At 42.4% G+C, this 24,343-nt stretch overlaps 1 protein-coding gene across 2 annotated transcripts in view; it reads left to right on the top strand.

The window, feature by feature from the left end:
* Positions 1-24,343, top strand: part of LOC308638039 (guanine nucleotide-binding protein subunit alpha-14) — a 213,396-nt gene that overhangs the window by 187,047 nt on the left and 2,006 nt on the right. Inside the window, exons 3-6 of one of the 2 annotated variants that reach the window (XM_081275002.1) lie at positions 13,190-13,344; positions 18,334-18,462; positions 20,559-20,688; positions 23,702-23,855. In XM_081275002.1, the coding sequence (XP_081131128.1) occupies positions 13,190-13,344; positions 18,334-18,462; positions 20,559-20,688; positions 23,702-23,855 (568 nt within the window). The remainder of the gene's footprint in view (positions 1-13,189; positions 13,345-18,333; positions 18,463-20,558; positions 20,689-23,701; positions 23,856-24,343) is intronic. The other variant, XM_081275003.1, reaches the window with a different exon arrangement.

Genomic DNA, 24,343 nt, shown 5'->3' with positions numbered 1-24,343 from the left:
AGAACTTGGCATGCATAGTCACATATTTTCATGAACTGTTATAGACTGTTAGTGCACATTTCTCCTTGACTTTAATATATCTTATCAATATTGACTCAATGTAAAGATCTTTTATATCACTTTCTCTTTTCAAAGAATACTGATGTGCCTGCCATGAATCTAGGCACTTGAGGGTACAGCAGTGAAGAAATGAGATCAAGCTCTTAACTTGGTGTAGGCTATTATAACAAAATACCTTGAACTGGGAAATTTATAAATAACAGAATTGATTGCTTATGGTTCTGGAGGCTGGGGAGTCCAAGATGAAGGAGCCAGAAGGTTTGGTGGCTGGTGAGGACCACTTCTCCCAGATGGCACCTTACTGCTGTGTCCTCACTTGGTGGACAGAGTGGCAACCTCCCCGAGGCCCTCTTTTATAAGAACACTCATCCTACTCATGAGGGCTCTGTTCTCATGGACTTGCCACCTCCCAGAGACCTTATCTTTCAATACCAACACGTTAGGGGTTAGATTTAAGGATAGGGATTTTAGAGGGACACAAACATTGAGACCACAGCAGATCCCTGACCCCAAAGAGTACGTGAACTTGCACACACTCTTGAGAAGCTCCACAGTTAAAAAAAAAAAAAAGGCAGTGGGTAATGTTGTTTCAGGCCTGGTCCTAAACTTATTTGGACATAGAATTTTTTTTTAAGGATGCTTGCAACATTTTATAGTGTTTTACACAATAATATGCCACTCTGGGAAATGCTAATAAAGGCCGAGCTGGACTGTGTGTGCTTTAGAAAAGCCATTCATAAATACCATTAGTTTCAACACTGATAAGAGTTAGACAGCAGAGACTAAACTCTCCACCGTGTCTCCAGTGCAGATATTCTTTGCTTCTACTTAGCAGCAAATCTACATGCTTCATGTATCACATGAGTGGGTGACTTCGGTGAATCTTGATGTCCCTCTGGGACTGTGGTTTTAGTAGATGCCTATCCCATACCCATGGCAGGACAAGGACATTTCTAGGAGAATCTGGATCCAACAGTCCAGTCTCCTGCTGGATGGTGTCCCTGTTTAGTCAGCTCTGCAAATTAATGTCAGTTTCCCCTGGAGCCTAGCGAGAAACCTAGCTCGTAGTAAGCATGCTGTTCACTCTATTGAATGGAATGCTGTTGGACTGGGGGATTTTAAGAGACTGCCTGTGTCTATGTTTTTACACGAATAATCTGCTACCCACCTAGATGTGCTGGGCTGGTTGCTTGGTAGGGATTTTATTTTTGCAGAAAGTATGAAATTTGGAGAGAATGTTTGTAGAACTTTAAGATGCTCGAGGAGAGAAATACTCAGCACTGAGGCCAGTAGGTTTCCTCGGTTACCTGATGACAGCAGAGATCTTCATTCCCATAGGGAAGAGTGGCTGAGTAGCTTTGTGGCATGTTGGCACATTCCATCTGGAACTGTCTTGGTCCAGAGCCCTCGGGGTCACTGATGAAAGTTTGTGTGAGATAAAAGAGAAAACAGTTGGACTGATTTTATCATTTGGGTGTAACTGTGGCTGTCTCCCCAGTTGTTTTGAAGACATGTGAAACAGAATTGAGAGAAGAGCCAAAATATTGGTCAGTTTGATGATTTCAAGGGCCAACCCAGAGCAGCCTTCACCCTGCATCTCATCCTTGGTGGCTATGGGCTGTGGCTGGTCCTTGCTCTTGGTGGTAATTCCTTGCATCCTCAATGAGGTCTGGCTCACTCATCCTTCCCTGAACTGTGATGATTGGTTTTGGGCTTTCTGTACAGAGTGGACTTTCGGGAGAGGGTTTGTTTTCCCCTATAATTTGAAAGAAAGGGTGTCTATAACACTAAATATTTATGAAACTTTATAACTAAAGGGTTCATTCCTGGGTTATAGAATGTTAGTATTGAAATGATCACTTTCCCTCCACCTTCCCATCTTACTTTACCAATGAGGTCTTAGAACCTGGGTGAATTTTACCCCTTACTGAGCTTACATCCTGAGTGCCTCCAGGCCTGAAGGAAGCTAACGTGACACATTTACTTTTTCTCTAAAGACACAGCTCAGCCTTCTTGTGCTTAGGAATACCAGACACCTCTTCAGCACTCTCCTCAGGGATCATTTTAGTCAGTAAAATTTCTATGAAAGTGCGAAAAACATAAGGCTGGGTGGACCATGCAAAGAATACTAGTTAACAGTTCAAGATAAGGAGGCAGAGCCTGGCCACATCCCACCTTTGTTGAGAACATACTTATTAGGCAACTAGGATATTTTGCTATTCTATACTCAGAGAATGACTGTGGAAGTGCCATCTGTTTGATTTGGGGGTTACAAATACAGTTTAGTGAATAGATGAGTTCACAAACATGGAATCTGTGAATAATGAAGATTGCATGGACTTCTTGGTTACTTCCAGGCAGCACATGAGGAGCGTGTTTGGGAAGGTAGGAGGGAAAAGCCTGGAGGTGGGGTTACAATCATTGTCCTCTACTAAAAGCCTATAAAGAGCTGAGCACTCTGTATTTTGCTGGGACTGAACATGCATCCCAGGAGAAGAAATGTTTAGACATAGAAGAACCTCCTCATCTTGCCTTCCTGTATCCCATTTTGTAAATTAAGACTCAAGACCAGTGGGATAAATAACCCAGGATGAAGACAGAAAAGGGTAGTTCTGAACAGCTGAAACCAGAATTCTAAAGCCCCAGAATCCTGCAGTCTCTGGGACAAAGTCCTGAGGACGTGAGGACATTTGCCCTTGTACCAAATGTCCTTCAGCGCTGTCATCAGGTAACTGAGGAAACCTACTGGCCTCAGTGCTGAGTATTTCTCTCCTCAAGCATCTTAAAGTTCTACAAACATTTTCTCCAAATGTCATACTTTCTGCAAATGTCCTTCCATCCAGGCTGCCTGCAACCCCTCTGTGTGCTCTTGTGGTTGCTAATGTTCATGTCTAGGCAGGGAGGAGGGAAGGTTCTAAATCACTATGAGGCACACACAGGGAAATTTCTAGAAGTATATCTGGGCCTAAGATGAGCTTATGGGAGAGAGATGTCCAGTTAGGACTCCAGTTTAGTGAAATCAAAGAACTTCATTTCTTACTGTTTGTTCTTCTGCTCAGCCTTGGGCGTACCTGTCTAGCTGGTGATTGAATGACATTTCCTTCCCTTTTCATTTGAGTGTAAAGTTTGTTAATAGGGAGTTGGGAGAAGATTTTGGAGTTGTTTTAAAGCAGTCTGGGGGGTCACAGGGAAGAAACCACTAGCTTCTCCTGAGAATCAGCAGTGACCCATGGAGAATTATGGTGCCATCTACCTCTGTGAGACCAGCCTATTGTCTTGGATTTCAAGTTCTTTGGAAATATCTGGTTACTGGCCCTGGGCTGGTTATCACAATATAGACTTTATAAGAACAAGCAATTGCAACATGAAACCTCCAGGAAACTAGTATATGACAAAGTAACTTGCTTAGGAAAGTAAGTAAGGGAAAAAGAACTGGGGAAATTTTCTAAATTTTCTGAATCAAGACAATTCCAGCTTGTTCCACTGGGTGATATATATATATTTTAAATGGCTAATTTTAAATGGCTCCTTTCTCACACCCTGCACAGGTTACCATCATCTCTAGCAAGACCATATGCTCCAGCGTAAACATGTTGGGCAATATTTTATCATAGTCACATACTTGTACCTGTGTAATTCCTAGGAGAGTTGGTGCTTCATAAATACATGCTTGTTGAATGAAATGAGAGAATTAAGGTTATAGTAGTGTACTACTTGAGCACACTTAATCATACATTACCCGTCTCTTCCAGGGGTTGGTGAACATTTTCCCTACAGGGCCAGATAGCCTGTGAGGCCTTGTAAGACCATACAGGCTCCATCACAACCGCCTGATGCTGCTATTTCAGATGGGAAAGCAGGCAGAGGATGACAGGGCATGGCTGCACTCCAGGAGAACTTTATTTACAAAAACGGGCAGTGAGCTGGATTTGGCCCACTGGCTGCAAATTAACCAATCTATACAAAAGTACCTGCCGGCATCATTCCAAATGTCAGAAGTCACTGTGGTAAGAGAGAAATTTCAAGAATCTGTGTCAGAGACAATGCTCTCCATTCATCAGATTCTATCTTCCTCTTCACCCGAGCACACAGGAAGACATTTCCCAGCTTCCCTTGCACTCAGGTGGAAGCTTTCAATTAGTTCCGTCCAATGAACTGTATTCAGAAGTGAAGTCCACCCTGCCCAGCACCCGCCCATAGAACTTACTGCTCTACACTATTTCTTCTCCCTTGAAGACCAGGTGCAAATATCTAGTGAGAGACCCTAGGGCCCTGGGAGTTGGTGAGCCATTTGCTGTAGTGAACCTGGGTTCCTGGGTCACTGTGTGGAACAGAGTCCTCCCCACACCCACCCTGGACTCAGGCTGGACTGTGAAGGAGTACAAAATAAACCTGTTTTTCTAACACACTGACTTAGAGGGTCTTTGGTCATTCCTTACTAATAATGACGTGTTTGGATTCAGTCAGGATAAAGAAAAGAAACTGAGAAGTAATTATGAAGGACAGACCTTCTCTGGCAAAATCAAACTGTAACAAAAATCAAACTTATAACACAAATTCCATGTGCTAAAAAACTAAAAACTCTTCAAAAGCTAAGGGAGGAGGACCAAAACGGTGACAGGGACAGAAAACCCTGTCTTGGTATGTAATAGAACTGTATCATATCGCCTCTGTGTACATGCAATTTTACTGGCCCAAACAAATGGTTTTCTAAGAGGTGGCTTCCATTGGTCAAATAGAGTCCCCCCCCCATCTGTGGGTTCCATTCACAGATTCAACCAATTGCAGATCAAAAATATTTGGGGAAAACAGAAACACGAAAAAACCATACATATATTGAGACTATACCTCTACTGAACATGCACAAGCTTTTATTTTTCTTGTATTGTTTAGGGAATAGTGACAACTATTCTTATAGCACTTACATTGTATTGGATATTGGAAGCAATCTAGAGATGATTTAAACTATGTAGCAGGATGTACATAGATTCGATGCTAATGCGGTGCCATTTTATATAAGGGACTTGGATTTGGTTACCCACAAGGGGTCCTGGAAACAATCCCCTGAGATACCAAGGGACTATTATATAAGGATGTTGCCTTTTTGAGGATAGGGGCAGGGGCTACCAGATGCTTTTTGATAAATTATACTTCAAATATGTTCTGCTCCCTTGGAGGTTGAGGGATTCAGGTTCTTTCCAACACATCTTAGGAGAAGGAACGTTATGTGAATGTGATGTTGCCGAGAGCAGACCTAGTTCCCTCCCTTAGGAAGTGCTGTCAGGAGTGGCCAGCACAGTCAGGGATCCATATCTATACTAGCAAAAAGGGGAGACAGCTCTCTTCTCCTCTCACCAGGGCAATGTTAATCCATCTCTTATGGTTTAGATTAGTGGCATCCCCCAAAAGCTCATGTGAGAGTTAATGCAAGAACATCTCCGTGAGGATGGATGGTGGCTGCAGCCAGGTGCCTCCTGATTAGGTGAATGGTAGGTTGGCAGGCACACCCTTTGCCATCTTTCTTTTTTTTAAAAATTAAATTTAATTTTTTTATTGGTTATTCAAAACATTACAAAGATTGCAGAATCACATCGGTTACACATCCACATTTTTACCTCCCCTCCCATCTTCTCTCTCTACCCCATCTACTGTAATTCATTTCTCTCCTTGTTTATTTTCCCATTCCCCTCACAACCTCTTATATGTAATTTTGTATAACAATGAGGGTCTCCTTCCATTTCCATGCAATTTCCCTTTTCTCTCCCTTTCCGTCCCACCTCATGACTCTATTTAATGTTAATCTTTTCCTCCTGCTCTTCCTCCCTGCTCTGTTCTTGGTTGCTCTCATTATATCAAAGAAGACATTTGGCATTTGTTTTTTAGGGATTGGCTAGCTTCACTTAGCATAATCTGCTCTAATGCCATCCATTTCCCTGCAAATTCCATGATTTTGTCATTTTTTAGTGCTGCGTAGTACTCCATTGTGTATAAATGCCACATTTTTTTTTTATCCATTCATCTATTGAGGGGCATCGGGTTGGTTCCACAGTCTTGCTATTGTGAATTGTGCTGCTATGAACATCGATGTGGCAGTATCCCTGTAGTACGCTCTTTTAAGGTCTTCAGGGAATAGTCCGAGAAGGGCAATAGCTGGGTCAAATGGTGGTTCCATTCCCAGCTTTCCCAGGAATCTCCATACTGCTTTACCTTTGCCATCTTTCACTAGCTCTTTCTCTGGAGTTCTCTGGATTGCCTTTGCCATCTTTCACTAGCTCTTTCTCTGGAGTTCTCTTAGGCTTCATTATTTTTGGTGTGTTCTGAACACTTATTTGAAGAAGTAATTAGAGGATGTGGAAATGTTATCTTCCATACTCCAAAAGGGTGCTTCCTTTTCTTCTGCCAGGTGTCTGGGGATGGTTGATTTCTGAGACTGACAATTCCAGGCTGAGCAGCAGCCTCCTGAGGGCTGCCCTGTAGCCTTGACCCAGGGCCCTAGGACTTGTGAGGGCCTTGTGCTCTGCTAGCCCTTTACCTTCAGCCCCTGTTGTGCCGGCCCTGTGATACTGAAACAGGAGCTGCTGACCTGTCTCTGCCCTTCCAGAATGAGCAGAAACCCCAGGAAAGGCATCCCACATGCTGGGCTCAGCCTCTCATCCACCCCTGAGTTATGCATCAGCAATTATTTACTATTTCTAATACATTTGAGCATATTTAAAGAAATATTACGTGGACCACTTGTAGCTGCTCTTGGTAGGATAATCAGTCCAAATTCTCTAGTTGTCCTTCATCAGAAGCAGAGTTCCTCTGTTATTTTCTTTTTCTTTTTTTTTTTTTTTGATTTTTAAATTTTTTTATTTGCTCTTTTTATACATGACAGTAGAATGTATTTTGACATATTACACATACATGGAGTAGAAATTCTCATTCTTGTGGTTGTACATGATGTAGAATTACACTGGTTGTGTGTTCATATGTGAACATAGGAAAGTGATGTCTGATTTATTCTATTGTTTTTCTTGTTCCCAAACCCCCTCCCTTCCTTTCATTCTCCTTTGTCTTATCCAAAGTACTTCTGTTCTTCCCTAATTTCACCCCTCTTATTGTGTTTTAGCATCCACATATCCAAGAGAACATTAGGCCTTTGGGTTTTTTTTTTTTTTGGCTTATTTCACTTAACATGATAATCTTTAGATCCATCCATTTACTGGCAAAAGTCATCCTTTGTTATTTTCTGTGGGGAAAACGTTTGGAGGCATCATTAACTGGCATTTTCTGAAGAGTCAGGGTCTCACAGTGTTGCTCAGGCTGGCCCCAAACTCCTGGGCTCAAGTGATCCTGCTACATTCATCTCCTGAGTAGATTAAACTACAGGCAGGTACCACCACACCCAGCTTGCATTTTCTTTATAATACAATGGTCAAGAGGCTTTGTTGTTGTTGTTGGTACTGGGGGTTGAACTCAGGGGCACTCAACCATCGTGCCACATCCCCAGCACCTTTTAAAAATATATAAATAAATATTATTTGGAGACAGGGTCTCACTGAGTTGCTTAGGGCCATGCTACATTGCCGAGGGTGGCTTTGAACTCACAATCCTCTTGCCTCAGCCTCCCAAGGTGCTAGGATTACAGGCATATGCCACCATGCCCAGCTGGAGAGGCCTTAATAGCTGTTGGTTATAAGTACTGAAATTTTACTTCATAACTTTTGTTTAATACAATATGTAGTGTCATTCTGAACCTTGATGTCATTATTGAAAGGAGTAGGGGTGATTGCATAAAAATTGGAAATATGATGCTGCAGTGAACTTTCATTCTTAATCATGCTTTAATCTCACTTGTTTTTACAAAGCATGTTAAGTTTATGGGTAAACCAAAATACTGTTAGGTTTTTATCATCTATAATATATTTAGTGAATATTAATTTCAATGAAAATGTCACAGCTAGACAAAAGGAAGGTGTTCAAGATGTACTGTACCTCCTGGTGCTAAGTGGATAACAATGTATTATGCACTTGAACATTGCTAGAATATATTTTAAGGGTTTTCACTACAAAAAAGTGTGTGAGGTAATATTATGTTAACTAACTTGATTTAGCCATTCTATAATGTACAGGCATACTAAAAATTATGTTATATGCCATAAGTGCAATTTTTGGTTTGTCAGTTAAAATATATCAACAAAAATTATGAAAATGTATAATTGTCTCTCCAAAGAATCAAGAGCTCTAGCCCTCTATTTTGGGGAGGTGACATTGCCTCTAGTGAGTGAGAAAGTCAGCCCTGCAGGGAAGGCGCAGGCCCCACTGTCTGGGCATGTTAATGATGTGGGAACTGCATGGAGGGGGCCTGGTGGAGGTTAGGCAGCCTGCTGGGCTCTGGGTCCCAGCCAGAAGGGCTCACTGTGCCTGACAGGAACTGTCACCAGCAGCCGTGGGTCCCTGCATGAAGCCAGCAAGGCTCTACTCCATCAGCATCTCCTTTTACTACAGGCCTGGGAATTTCTGAGCAGAACACACGTGGAGGACATCTGTTTTCTGTGTTCCCCCTTCAAAGCAGTGAAACTAATGATTTGAGAATGAAGAGAAAAAAAAAAAAAGGAGGAAAAGTCAGCATTGAGCTCTGTGCTTCAAGAGCCTGGTTACATTTCTGAACACCCTGGATTTGCTCCTGTAATACTCTTCGAGGTTGATTTTTTTTTTCCCCTTTTTGGTTAAAAAAGTGTTCCAGGCAATTTCAGCTCAGTGTGCTACTTTGGCTTGGGGCTCTATTTACCATAAGCTACAAACACTTAACTCATCTGCTTCCTGAACATCACTTATAGATGCTGGTCACCTCCAACTCAGCACAACAAGGCTAACATTCTCCCAACCTTGATCGTCTTCTCACATTTGTCCCCTCTTTCTATGAGATGAAGAAGCCAGACTTAAAATGTTACAAAGCTTTCTCCTATTGCATGGGGGCCCCTTGCTCTGTCTGTGCGTTGTCTCGACAACGCACTTGGAAATGCCCAAACTCCTGCATTTGAGACACATCAGAGAGAAATATTCACAATATCACACTCTTATAATGTTCAGTCATTGTTGATCATGTACAAAAGTCATTTATCTCATATTTCAATAAACATTTTTGTTTAAAAAAAGGTAATTTATTTTTTTGTAGTGCTGGGGATTGAACCCAAGATCTTGAGCATGCTAGGCAAGCAGTCTACCACTGAGTTACACCCCAGGCCTTTTTTCTTTCTAAATTTTACTTTGAGATGGGGTGTAAGTTGCTAAGGTAACTTAGAGAACTTGTGATACTCCTCCCTCAGGCTCCTGAGTAGCTGGAATCACAGGTGTGCTCCACGGCAGATCACTCTCCTTCTGCCAGCCTCCCTAATACTTGCTGATGGAACATTCTCCGGGGCCTCAACTGTCTCTACCAGCCATCCTCATAATGACTTGCAATTAAAACATAGACACTTGTTTGGCTCTTCTTGCCCAGAGTGACAAAAACAATTTTTCATCTGGAAAAACAATTTCCAGATGGAAACTAAAGAGATGTGACACATGTGACCCTAGATTGGGTTCCAGACAAGATAAGGGATGTTTTTTTTTTTTTTTTTTGGGGGGGGGGCAGAGCATCCTCTCCACAGGTGAGAGTCTGAATTCTTGTTCTAACTTGTATTTAAAATGGGGCTGAATCAATACAAGTTAGAATAAAGCTTTCTTTGTTCTAACAGCTTGCATGAACTAGTGATCCCACGAAGAACACTACGTCCTCCTTCAACAGGTCAGATCCTAGAGGAGGGAGTGATAGCCTTGAGATGAGTAATGGAACAAATGGCAAACCTTGAGCAAGGTCTGAAAGTTAGATAATAATGTTGTGTCAAGGCTATATCATGATTCTGATTGTTGTACTGTAGTTACGCAGGAGAAAACCACACTAAAGTGTTTACAAATAGAGGCAAGGTATCTGCAACTTACGCTCAAATAATCAGGAAAAAGATATACGTGTGTGTTGAGAGGCATGGGCGAATGCGTGTCTAGGTGCACGGACATGTTGGAGAGGGAATGCATGATAAGGAAGGTAGCAAGCTATTAACATTAGACCACTCTTGGAAGAAAGGCATAGAGGAAGTCTTTGAACCATTTGCTCCACATTTTGTTAAGTCTTCAATTATTTCAAAATGAGAAATTAAAAAAAGAAAAGGATTTTCATTGGTAGGAGGTAGGAAAACCAACCAGAAGGAGCTGATGACAGAAAAGAGTTCTCTGAACTTGAACTGCTTCGGGGCCTTGTGAGTGCAGTCTGTTCCAAACCCCTCTCCTACTGAGCTTCTCAAGAGCCTGAGCTCTCCTCCTCTTTCAAGCCAGAGTCCCCCCAAATCCCCTCACTTAGCTGAACAATCTCTCTCCTGGCTGGGCCTTCAAAGAGAGCTCAGATCCACTCCTTCCCTGGGTAGCCTCTGTGGAAACCCGCATTCCTCTCTGGTACCTCTCTAACATCTGCTCTCTCTCCACTGGGAGAGCCCAGGGCTGGGCTTCTCCGCTGCAGCATGTGTTAGTCAGGATGCACACAGCAGGTTATACTGTAGTAGAAAACTGTCCCTAAAGTTCAGCTGACTCAACTCACTGTTGATTACAACTTAAAAGTCAAGTTCTCACTCATGCAACATGTCTGCTGTGGTGTGTTAGGGCATCTCTGCTCATTGAAATCTCTTGGGAACCCTGGTTGATAGAGGGTCCATCTTGACTCTTCTACCATCACCACAGGAGGGTAAAAAGGGAAGGTGGTGAATTACTGGATTTTTAAAATTTCTTCTCCAAAAAAAATGAAAGTTATTTCCCCTCATTTCATAAAGCAGAAGGTAAAATCCTTGGGTCATAAGGGAGAGAGAAATATATCTGTAACATCCCTAACTGTCACAGCACTGATTCTTGGTGGCTAAGTTGCATTTAACAGGTACATTTAGGAGTGCAGCCTAAGAGACATAGGGCTCAAGAAACAAGGATGCCAACTGCCACCAGAATGCCACCTTCAACCAGGGGCAGAATCAGGAAGACAAATAGCCAAGACCCACCAGGGCGTGTCCCCCTCGGAGACATCCCCAAGCTTCTTTGTGCTCCCATGGCCACCTGCACAGGCTCCTGGCACCCTGTCCTTGCATTCTTTGGCTGTTGGTTACTTAGGATTTTTCTGTTAGATAAATTTTATATGTATCACAAATGTTTATTGAATGCACACATCAGCAGAGATACCTATTATTTGCCAGGCACTGCACTAGGCTCTGGGCTATAAGAACAAGCAAGACATTGGCTGTGTTCTTGGGGCACTTCCTGAGTTGTCTTGAAGACCAAGAAGAAAACAGATTTTAAATTTAGAGTAGAACTTTCACAGAGTGGTGAGACCATCTGATCCTGTTCGTGGGGAGAGTGGGTGGCTAGAGAAAGGGAGGAAGTGGGAGGCATCTGCTTGTGGCTTACTCTGTCAGGGACATGTCTTCCTCATCTCTCTAACCAGGAATGTGCAGACGACACAGTGTGCCAGCAGGAGGCATGAGATGTTGAGGTTTAAGGACTATTAATACATTTCATATATATATATATATATATTTGTTGTTGTTTACAAGACAACTGCTACAGTAATAAGGCTAATGCTAAAAAAATGTAAGATTTGGTACTTTATAATTCAGGTTCCCCTGAAAATCACTAAGTATTTCTTTTTAAACAAACAAGGACACCAAGACAGGGAATCTTTTAACTCCCAACTGCATGGCTTGGAACTGATGGTCCTGACTCCTGGTCCAGGGCACTTTCTGCCAATCCACCCTGCCTCTTTCTAGCTTGAGATCCTGCCTGGCTGAGGATCCCACAGCCTGGGAGGAGAGTTCATTCAGTTTTACAATGGATGTGGGGCAAAGGCACGTTTCTATAAATACAGCCCGTAGAGGTTCACTCTGAGCCAAGTGAGTCTATGAGACTCCCTGCTCCAGCTTCCTGTTGGATGAACAATGCAAGCTGAAAGCGACGTTCACAGGGTGCCATATGTATTTGAGCTCACAGCCCCAAATGGACACTTTGCCAACCCACATCTGCCGTGAATGGCCAGATCTCCATGATGTAATAGGTGTGAGATGCAGGAAGATGAGGGGGGCGGGGAGAAGGGACCAGGGTCTTGTCTCCCTCAGCAGGCTTTGCTTGTCTGCTGCAACTTGCAGCCAAGGAAGGGATGTTGAGTCTCTGGGAAATGTTGTGGATGCAGGCCAATGGGATCATTTTCATTTTCTAAGGTTTGGAAGGATCTCTGGCCTTGTGTGGGCCTTCCACTGATTAAGTGAGATAATGTTCTATAGTGTCTTTGGCACATGGTAAGTAGCTAATAAATGGTAACTGCTCTAGTAGTAATAATTCTAGGAAAAATGACCATAACAATTACTGCAATAATCAAACAACAGTATTAGAGTAATTATTATTTAACAATCATGACAATAATAAATATAGCTAATTCAGTGGTGTGCAGAGGGGGTACAATGGGGGTGGTTCACACAGTGGGAAAGAATTTAATCACTGACTCATGATAATAAAAAGAAGGCTGTGTGGGAACTTTCTGTACTTTCCCCTCATTTTTGCTATGACCTTTAAACTACTCTAGAAAGTCGTCTATTATAATTTTTTTTAAAAATAAAGGACAGAGAAGAAAAAGCAAATGATGGTATTGTTTTGGATTCTCCAAGACAGTGCACCCCCTTATTGCTTGCACCCAGCAAGGACCCGCTTCCACTAACCAACCCTTGTTATGATGTTATTTTTAAATTGCTGGTTTTGTTGATACTCGAATGAGCAGCATGTTTGCTAGTTGGATGATAGTCCTGTGTGTCATCACGTGGAATTTAATGCCGATGGAACCGTCCCCAAGCACTGCTAGACCTGAAGGTCGTGGACTCTGTTGCTTTCTGCGGAGATGAACAGCTGCATCACCTCCACTTACTGTGGCTGCAGCTGAGTGGCAAGGCTGTCAACAGCCCCAGCCATGAGCCTCTCCACCTCCACACCTAATGAGATCCATGGGTCAGGGCAAGTCCTTATTCTTAAATCACCTAGCAGCTGACTTTTTTTTGTCTAATGAAAAATTCTTTTCTTTGAGTAGGAAAATGCCCAGATAATCAAAGAAGTGGAAGTTGACAAGGTCTCAGTACTCTGCAGGGACCAGGTGGAAGCCATCAAGCAGCTCTGGCAGGATCCAGGAATCCAGGAGTGTTATGACAGGAGGCGGGAGTACCAGCTGTCAGACTCTGCCAAATAGTGAGTACAGAGCTCCGGCCACAGCTGCCTTGGGGGGGGGGAGGTGGGCTTTTAGGCAAACACAGTCATGCTTCAGGGGAGCTTCTTGCTGCTTGCTTAAGTGGAAGGGCTCAGTGGCAACACCACCTCCCTCTGTTTTTGTTATCACTCCCTTCTTGGTGTTCTTACCATCCCCTGAAAACCTTCCATCTTTGAGGATCCCCAAATTTCCTTCTTGGCAGAGACCCAATTTTTCCTCACTGTTATGTGTTTAATTTTCAATAAAATGCTCAAATTTGAGGTTCTGTTAGTGGGTGGATCTGATTTGGGGTGTTGAAATGATTTAAGCAAGGAATATACTTGTTTCTGGTTTTTCACTTTCTTCCTTTCCATATCTCTGTCTTTCTGGTTGCCTGATCAGAAGACAGCAGGTCCAACTGCACGAAAACCTAAAATCAGGGTCCACCGGTGGTAGTCGCTGCTGATCTGGTGCTGCCCTCTCGTGGCAGAGCCAAGTACTGCTGGGCCCGGCCTCCAGAAATCTCAGCTGACTCCAACGACCTACATACCACATTTTGGATAAAGCTGTAGTTTTAAATAGCTAACTCCCAAAGGTGGAAAAATTTCTGTTTAGACAGTCCTTCATGCAAACCATCTCATAGAGATCTCGGAATCTAACAATTTCCCAAGGAAATGCATCCTTCAGCCAGGTCACTGGGCAAATGGTTTGGTCTTACTTGAATAGGTGGTGATCCTTGCTTTTACAGCTCAGCTTTCTGCCTGTCCCACATCATCATCATGGTGGCCTTGAGATATTTCCCAAGATCCATCCCTTTTACTTCCTCTTCCCATCCCTTTCCCTTCAGGTGCCATTGCCCTCTAAGCTGGTTTGGGTGGGAGTTTGCCCAAAGGGCTGAACGAAGCAGTGTACAGGAAAGGAAATGTTATCTCTGTGGTCAACAGCTTCCCTTTGGAGTCTGTCCTAGGCTGAGTGTTCAATGTCCTTAATCCAGATGGGCACAACTAATCTAAGTACAGGAACAAAATACCATCAAGGAAGGAAAATAAAAGGAACTCCAATAGGTGTTAGATCAGCAAAGAAAAGAGATGGAGGAAGAAATTGTTCCAAGAAGGAGGTATGGGCTGCCCAGGTCCTGGACAGCCTGGTGAGCCAGGGACAGCTCAAGGCCAGGTATCCATGGCCTTCCTGATCCTACCTGAGACTGCCTGGTGTTATTTACTCTGTGAAGGACCTGGGAATTGGCAATGGCTCTTGATCCATTTGGAGAAGACCCAATAGAACTGCTGGGGAATTCAGTGTAACCCAGAAAACCGAGGCAAGTTCATTGAGAGGGATGGACAGAGATGCCATAGATTAAAAATGGTACTCATAAACATGATGGTTGCCTGATCTTGAGAATCTGCAGGATGCAGGCACCTGTGCACTTCTTTGGTCTACATCAGCATCTCACAACCATCTGCTAGTTTTGTCTACTCAAATGGACATGTGTTTACTATTTGATGAATGCTTGTAATGTGCCTGGCACAGTGGTAAGGGTTATAGGGCAATCAATGCCTTCTACTCTCAGGAAAGGTACTGCCTGGTGGAATGAGATATAAATAAAATAATCACACAGCAACGTACAGGATTCCCCCTTATCATGGGGAGTACATTCTAAGAACCCCCCTGTGGATGCCTGAAATTGCAGATTATATTGAACCCTGTGTAGACGCTATTTTTTCCTATATGTACCTAACTAAGATAAAGTTTCATGTATAAACTAGGCAGGTGAGAAATTAACAACAATAAAATAGAACAATTATTGGGAACATTAGTTAAATCAGTTACCTGGACATCGCAGTGATACTGTGACAGTTGATCTAGTAATAGACAGCTACTAAGCGTCTAATAGGTATGTACTATGCCCCAAACCAGAAAAGGGGATGGATGATTCATGTCCACAGCAGGATAGAGTAGGACGACACCAGATTTTATGCTGCTCAGAACAGATTATGACTTAGTTTATGAATTGTTGCTGGGTATGGTGGCACCTGCAGTCACAGCTACTCAGGAAGCTGAGGCAGGAGGATTACTTGAAGCCAGATTGGGCCACATAGTGAGACCTTGTCCCAAACAAACCAAAAGATCCTCATGAGGTGTTTATTTCTGGAATTTCCCATTTGGATCACGAATGACCATGGATAACTGAAACCGTGGACAGTGAAACCTTTAGTAAGGGGACCACTGTACTGCTCAGCAAAGACAGTCATAAACCTTGGGCTTGTATCTGGGCATGGGGTGGGCCACAGAAGACTGCCTACTGCCTGGCTTCTTAAACTGAATTTCAGGCTGTCCAGTGAGCCGGGTTGGCCTTTTTGGTTTACTTTCATGCTGACCTGCTCAGTCTCTGGCATCCATGCTGTGCTGGGAGAAGGCAGGGCCGCCCTTGGCTTGGAAGGAGCTCAGAATCACCAACTCCATTATTGGCCAGGGCCTTAAAAAATTTAGTCATTTTTCTAAAAATGACTTTTATAAGAGCCTTATCATTTTTTGAAGAGTTTCCTCTAATTTCACCTTAGAAAAAATGATCTATTTTAAGTTCAAGTCTTTAATATATGTCCACAATAATCTAAGACAAATTTTGGATTATTTTGAGATGTTTCATTTCCTAGTGTTTTTTTTTTCCATTTTAAGTATACAGTTTAATAGCATCAAGTTTATTTAAATTATCATGCAACTAATCTCCCAAAGTCTTTTTCTTTTGCAAAACTCAAGCTCTAGGTCCATTAAAAAAGAAGTCCATAACCTTTTTATTTATAGATATCTTATACAACCAGTTTATGTTCCAGAAGGTCATAGGCCATACAGATCTTGATGTCCCTCATGGACTCTCACAACTTGCAAGCCCCAGGCCAGCCAGGCTTTGTTGCTCCCCGAGCAGGAAGAGCACAAGGCTGTGGCATGAACAAAGGCAGTGAGCAGGTGGGCTCCTGGTGGACTTCAGGAGGTCTGGGGGAGGAGCTACAGAAAAAGATTTATGTAGAGGATGGTGGAGTCAGAAGGACCTCAAGTAATCCTCAAAGGCTGGAGGATTTCAGGCTTTATAGTGTTACATCAGGTTTTTTTTTAAATTATTTTATTGTTGGTTGTTCAAAACATTACATAGTTCTTAATATACCATATTTCACAGATTGATTCAAGTGGGTTATGAACTCCCATTTTTACCCCGTATACAGATTGCTGTGTCACATCAGTTACATTTCCATTGATTTACAAATTGCCTTTCTAGTGACTGATGTATTCTGCTGTCTATCCCATTCTCCACTGTCCCCCCTCCCCTCCCCTCCCCTCCCCTTCTCTCTCTCCATCCCCTCTACTATAAATCGTTTCTTCCACTTATATAATTTTTCTCCTACTCCTCCTTTCCTCTTATATGTAATTGTGTATAACCCTGAGGCTCACCTTCCAGTTCCATGCAATTTCCCTTAACTCTCACTTTCCCTCCCGCCTATCATCTCTGTTTAATGTTATTCTTCTTCTCCAGCTCTTCGTCTCTACCCTGTCCTTGGTTACTCCCCTTATATCAAAGAAGACATTTGACATTTGTTTTTTAAGGATTGGCTAGCTTCACTTAGCATAATCTGCTCTAATGCCATCCATTTCCCTCCAAATTCTATGATTTTGTCATTTCTTATTGCAGAGTAATACTCCATTGTGTATAAATGCCACATTTTTAATCCATTCATCTATTGAAGGGCTTCTAGGTTGGTTCCACAATCTTGCTATCGTGAATTGTGCTGCTATGAACATGGATATAGCAGTGTCCCTGTAGCATGCTCTTGTTAGGTCTTTAGGGAATAGACCGAGGAGGGGAATAGCTGGGTCAAATGGTGGTTCCATTCCCAACTTTCCAAGAAATCTCCATACTGCTTTCCAAATTGGCTGCACCATTTTGCAGTCCCACCAACAATGAACAAGTGTACCCATTTCCCCGCATCCTCGCCAGCACTTGTTGTTGTTGGATTTCTTAATGGCTGCCAATCTTACTGGAGTGAGATGGTATCTTAGGGTGGTTTTGATTTGCATTTCTCTGACTGCTAGCGGCAAAACTACAACTATCTTATATTTGATAAAGGGGCTAAAAGCATGCAATGGAGGAAGGATAGCATCTTCAACAAATGGTGCTGGGAAAACTGGAAATCCATTTGCATCAAAATGAAACTGAATCCCTTTCTCTCGCCATGCACAAAAGTTAACTCAAAATGGATCAAGGAGCTCGATATTAAAGCAGAGACACGGCGTCTGATAGAAGAAAAAGTCGGCTATGATCTACATACTGTGGGGTCAGGCCCCAAATTCCTCAATAGGACACCCATAGCGCAAGAGTTAACAACCAGAATCAACAAATGGGACTTACTCAAACTAAGAAGTTTTCTCTCAACAAAAGAAACAATAAGAGAGATAAACAGGGAGTCTACATCCTGGGAACAAATCTTTACCCCACACACTTCAGATAGAGCCCTAATATCCAGAGTATACAAAGAACTCAAAAAATTAGATAATAAGATAACAAATAACCCATTTCCTAGTGTTTTTAACAGGAAAACTTTTTCTTCTTGTTTTTTTGAAAGAATTTCCTGTTGGCCTGCTTTACATCCGTGTTTTTTTTATAAATTCCATCTAATTTGTTGAGCAGAAGCTTTGAAGAGCAGCATCTACATTACCTAATGCTCTTCCTTAAGGGCAGGTGGGAGGGCCCTTTGGGTGGCAGGTCAGAGTCCCTAGGTGGAGCTGTTTCCCACATCCTAGTCCTCCAGACCTGCTGTCTCCCTCACAGCCACAGCTGTGTGATAGAGCTTGCGGCCTGACCCTCAGTTGACTCTCAAGAAAGTCAGCGATAGAATTCAGTAGGTAGCACTGTGAGCTGGGGGTGACTTCCCTTGAGTAGGATGGGCATTTCTCTCCCTTCTCTAAAAGGAGTCTTGGCTTCTCATTTGTTCACATCACAGTTACCTGACTGACATTGACCGAATCGCCATGCCATCGTTTGTGCCAACACAGCAAGATGTGCTTCGTGTCCGAGTGCCCACCACAGGCATCATTGAGTATCCATTCGACTTGGAAAACATCATTTTTCGGTAAGTTTGTCTTCTGGGCATGCTCATTTAAGAATCTGTCTGCCCAAGGCCTAAATGTGTTATCCCTAAGTAGGGGTTACTTGTGATAGGCAGAATGACCCTCTTGGTCCCAAGGCATGTACGATTGTGGTAGGTTTCAAGTTCTAGAATTGAGAGGGACTCTATTTTGCCCTTAGGAAAGAAATTTCTTTCTGGGAACTGGAATCATCTTATGTGTAACATGCATACAGATATATATATATATGTCACCTACATACTGAATATACTGACTATTGATGTCTTTCCCCTAATGTTGGATAATAGTTCTCTTTCTATTTCTTTGTTTTATCCTTAAAAAAAGAGAAAAATAAGAATACAAAAATTTATAGTAAAATTACCTCAGATATGGATAAACTGCTTACAGCTGTGTAAATGTATGAATTTCCACTACAAATGTAGGATGTACTTTTATGACAAATTGGGTAGGTCTTCACTGATTTAATTATGGGAAAATAAATAATAATGTGGGGGCATATACACAGCACTGCAAATTTCAAAGCACTTTTGCATTTATTTCCCTTGTTCCTCCCAAGAATTATTATTACACATACTTCTTCAGGCCCAGTTCTCCCATATCCAGGTCCTATATTATCTACAGTTATATCTCAGTGTTTCTTCTGAACTGTAGTGCTGGGGAGGCACTCAGAAGAGATCCTGTGTATTTGTTAGCAGATCCCTGATTTTAATGGCCGTCCCTGTGTGTCCATATTTAAACCTTTTGAGAACCAAGGGTTGCTTGCAACTCCCAAACCTTCTCAGAGTGAGGGCCTCCCAAGGCTTGCATTTGTTTTTTTTTTTTTTAAAGAAATTTATTCTAAGTATCTGCTTCATGCTTTGATAAATAGGTTTGCCTTGTTTCCTAGAGACTGATAAGTAGGTTTAACATCATCCACCAGTGACATCTATTATTTTATAGCTCTATACCTCCTCCTGCTCACCCTCTGGCTGAAGAATTCTGATCATTGAGATTAAAGTCTTTAGAGAATGACTTTATGGAACCCAAGCTTTTGACAATTGCAGTGTTCCTTCCCAGCTCCATTCCTTGCTGTGTGGTGGGACGAGGTGGGACAGCCAGCCGTGAGCACAGCATTGTAAAGTGTCTGCACCTGCAGGGTTAGATTTCTGGCCTTCTCAAGCACCTTTCTAGACAATAGTTATGGAACAGAATATGTGGGCTGTATCTGACCCACAGATGTATTCTCTTTGCTGTTCAGTAGTATAAAAACAAATCTGAGCTAACATTTAAAAATTGGGATGTTTCACCTAAAACAGTTGATGTCAAAGTTCTCTTTAAACATCCAAGGACCTGGTAATGGTGAGCTTGCACTCTGTCCAGCAGCGCTTAACTGCTGATATAGCAACCATCCCTTCGGACAGAGCCCCTACCTCTCAAGCATATAAGCTTTTCCACTCTGCAGCTTTTCCATTTGACTCACGAACTGCCTGACCCCTGGGCCTTTCAAGTCTGTGATCTTTGGGCTATTAGTCCCTGAAATCTCACCCAAAGACACAGGTAAAGGCTTTGGATTTCCATACCAGGCAGAGAGCACTTGCAGGTATTTGTAGGGAAGAAGGGGTGGCATAGAGTTAATGCAAGGATTTGTGGATAAATTAGAGAAACTCTGAAATCAAGATTGGGCCCAAAGAAGGCTGAAGGGACCTGGAAGATTGTTTGACTCTGTTCCTTTTGTGTCTGCTATCCTTTGACTCTACAGTAGGTGGTTGGATTCAAACCCAAGTGAAATTTGTGTTTTCTTCCTGAACTACTGCAGCAGGATCCTAACCAGTGTCCTCAGGAAGGTTCCTCTGTATGCCATCTGAGTCACCTCTGTCTTCAGAAACTTCATTTACATTTTTGGCTTCCTGAGCTTGGAAACATTCAGTGGTCCCTCATTGCCTAAAACAGTGGTGCTCAAATGTGTTAAACTTAGGATTCCTTTGCACTCTGAAAATTTGAGGACTCTATAGAGATCACTGATTCCATGGTATAGCGACTTGTATCCTTTCCTCCAAAGTGATGTATTCCAACCTTCGTGTTTTCTGTCTGTATTGAGCAGGATGGTGGATGTTGGTGGTCAGCGATCTGAACGACGGAAATGGATTCATTGCTTCGAGAGTGTCACCTCCATCATTTTCTTGGTTGCTCTGAGTGAATATGACCAGGTCTTGGCTGAGTGTGACAATGAGGTATTTTGCAAGGGGAGGTTAGGTAGCAGAGAACTTTTCTGTTTTTTCCAAGTAGGTCAAGTAATAGATTCTTCCTTGGGCTACACAGTCTTGCCACTCAAAGTACAATCGATGCACTAACAGCTCAGGCAGTACTGAGATGCTTGTTAGAAACACAAACTATTAAATTATTCCAGGGTGACTAAGTCAGAGTCTGCATTTTTTTAAACAAGGTCCTAGGTAATTTTAACAGTCATGTGTCACTTAATAACAAGGATGAATTCTGAGAAATCGGTTGTTATGTAGTTTCATCCTCATGTGAACATCAGAAAATGTATGTACATAAACCTAGACTGTATGCAGCTTGTGACATACCCAGGTTACACACCTGCTCCTAGGCTACACACCTGTACAGCATGTTGCTATATTTAATACTAAAGGCAACTGCAATACAACATCAATTACTTATGTATCTAAACATATTAAATACATAGAAGTAACAGTAAAAATACCAGGCACTGGGGACCATCATCATTTATGGTGGTTGTTAGCCAAATGGTTTTTTTGCAACACAAGACTGTACATATGAAAGGTTGAGAATCACTGGCCATGACCTGGTTCTCAAATTTGCCAGCACACTATAGAGTTTCCTGAGGAACTTCAAAGAAAAATTTGGTGCCTGGGTCTAACTTAATGGGTGATAAATGTGGCTTGAGCATGGGATTTTTTTTTTCCCCTCAAGTTCCCTAGGTGAATCTATGTGCTGTGAAGGGTGGAAGTCACTCAGAATCAAAGGTTCGCATCTTTGACAACATATTGGAATCCCCGGGGGAGCTTTTAAAACCATGGTCTTGGGCCCCACACTAGAGAGTTGCTTTACTGGGTTCAGGTGGGGCTTTCTTTTTCAAGTTCCCCAGGGATCCTAAAGCACAGCCAAATTTGAGCAATACTCTTTGTAATAAAATTTATCTGAGCACAAAATTCCCAACCTCCACAGGCCATGGCACTCCCAAATTAGGTCCCTATCTTAACTGGCATGGACAGCAGTACCAGATGCTTGGAGTTGTTCTGGGGTTGCCTGGGATTATGTCTGCCCTTCACTTCCCCCAGGAGGCACTTGTTCAAGGCAGCTATAGCTGACTCAGCCAAGTCAGGCACTCTGTCCCCTGCTGGTTGGTTCCAGTTCCATTAGCTAGATCTGCCCAAGTGATAACATTTCCAGTCATTTCTTTGTGAGGTGATGGGTATTTTCTGTGGGATGCTAATGTCCTCCTCATTTTCTTTTCTCCTGAACTTGTGCAAGCCTTCTTAACCTCTTAGAAAAAAATGTCTCTGTTTCCAGGACATGAAAGTAAATCAATAAAGAACTGTGTCCAGGATTAGGTAATGACTATGAACAAATCATATCTTATATTTCTTGAGAGCAGACTCTCTGAGGAGCATTACTACATTAGCTAATTAGTGGAGGGCTTAATCCATTTACTTGTGTCATTGTGCAAATAGTAATACTGGCTGCAGCCCAGCTCCACTTTTTTTCCTCCTTTTTAAAGCAGGCATCCACTTAGCAATATATAAAAAAATTATCTCCATATTTGTCTTGGGAATAATTTGTGATATTTCCCAGTAAAACAAAGATTAGACAGGGGCACAAGGGGCTAGTAACTCAGCCTGATGTGCTTAGAAACTAAACATTTTCCCCTAAGAATCACAAGGTATTTGGAGAAAAAACTTAAGTGGTTGCTATGCCAGACCTTTCCTGCCTGGTTGTAGATATCCACTTACTATGCTGAAAGAATTTTTTTGAATATATTATTTCCTTGGATGTTATTATTAATAAAATCATAAGAAATTTTAAAGAAGCTTTAGAAACAGGTGAGGGGTTACCTGTCTATTAATATGTTCCAGATCTTAATGCCTCCAAATGCACTGAATGGGAGAATGAGCCCTGGTGTCTGGGAGTTGTAGGGAAGTAAGAGTTAAAGCATGTCCCTCTGGAAGTCATGTGTGGAGCTTGGATGTTTTTCCTTTGGGCCACCTCTCTCTCTAAACAGAGGTTCTTGTTTCTTTCATCTTAGAAATACTTCTAAGAATGCTATCTAAAACAATTATTGTCATCAGATATATTTGTATGTGCACTGTCTGCTCTCCGCAAATTTAGAGCATTTAACATACTCTTGCCATGTATAGAAATTATTACTGTTTTTTGTATATAGTCTTCACCAGATCCCACTATTACATGGGCTTGGTAAAGGGACTTAAATTTTCTGAACAATATTCTCATTATTATTATTATTTTTTTTTTAGAGAGAGAGGGAGGGAGGGAGGGAGGGAGGGAGAGAGACTTTTTTAATATTTATTTTTTAGTTTTCGGTGGACACAACATCTTTATTTTTTTATTTTTATGTGGTACTGAGGATCGAACCCAGCACCCCACGCATGCCAGGCGAGCATGCTGCCGCTTGAGCCACATCCCCAGCCCCTCATCTTTTAAATGGGGGCACTGTTCTGCTTGTAGAGCATGGCAGAGGACAGGTGCTCAGCAGCACTGGTTCCCTTCTTGGCCAGCATCTAGCATTCCTAGGGGCATGATCTTGCTGGAAAAACCTTTCTTCCTCCTATGTCACGTGACTCTTGAGGAACAATCTGGAAGCCCATATCCAGCTGAGTGGCTGTCTCAGGTATAAAAGCTGGTACTTCTCCACTTGTTAATCCCAACAATTATACAACATGGAAAATTTTTGCCAAATATAGACATAAACCTTCCTGTTCTAAGTTGCACAAAAGTTTTTATTTCCTTACATGTTAGTTTTGGTCTAGAGAAGATCTGGGGTGCTCCAGAGAGAAGGGATAAATAGAAGCACAGGATATAGTATCTTGTGGGCCCATGTGCTCACCAACTTCAATAAGAGCAGGAACCCAGAGCCTGCAGCAGGGTAAAGAGGACTGATGGATGCCTTAGCCACTTGGCATGTTGTTTCCAAAATATTGCCTTTTTTCCCCCCAGTTTATCCTAAGTCACTTCTTTCTCACTTAGAATCGCATGGAAGAGAGCAAAGCCTTGTTTAAAACCATCATCACCTACCCCTGGTTTTTGAATTCATCTGTCATTTTGTTTTTAAACAAGAAGGATCTTTTGGAAGAGAAAATCATGTACTCTCATCTAATTAGCTATTTCCCAGAATACACAGGTAAGTGTTCATCTTGGGGATAATGCTTCTGTGTTGATCTTGTCAGCCTCCCAGGCATCAATTCTGAATTCTCAGCATAGCTTACAGGGGTTACCCTGATCTGCCCAAAACAGCCTCTCTGCCTCCTCACCTTTGGAAGGAAGCTCTCATTGGACTCTTGTGTGTTTCCCCTTTAGCACCTCCACACAGGCCACTCCTAGCGCCTGGAATACACTTTTGACAACGCCTTTTGCTGGCTCCTCTTGGCTCTCCAGGACCCAGTTCATGCTTCTCTACTGGGAAGCCTTTCTGACCTTTCCTTGAACAAGCAAGGGCTTGCATAAGTGTGCCACCTCTTTGGTGTTGCACTGGCTCCTCTTGCTCCTTTGGCTGTCATTTGGTTGTGTAGCATTGTCCCCTCACTTGCTCAGCTCTCTCCCTACTCAGCTACTTAATTTATCTTTGCCCAGTCAGAATCAGTCAGAGCAGCTGGTGCTTCATAGGTTAGG

Source organism: Spermophilus citellus, assembly GCF_964194105.1.
Source record: "Spermophilus citellus genome assembly, chromosome: 2".
Taxonomy (NCBI): Eukaryota; Metazoa; Chordata; class Mammalia; order Rodentia; family Sciuridae; genus Spermophilus; species Spermophilus citellus.
This window is presented reverse-complemented; position numbering and strand designations above follow the sequence as displayed.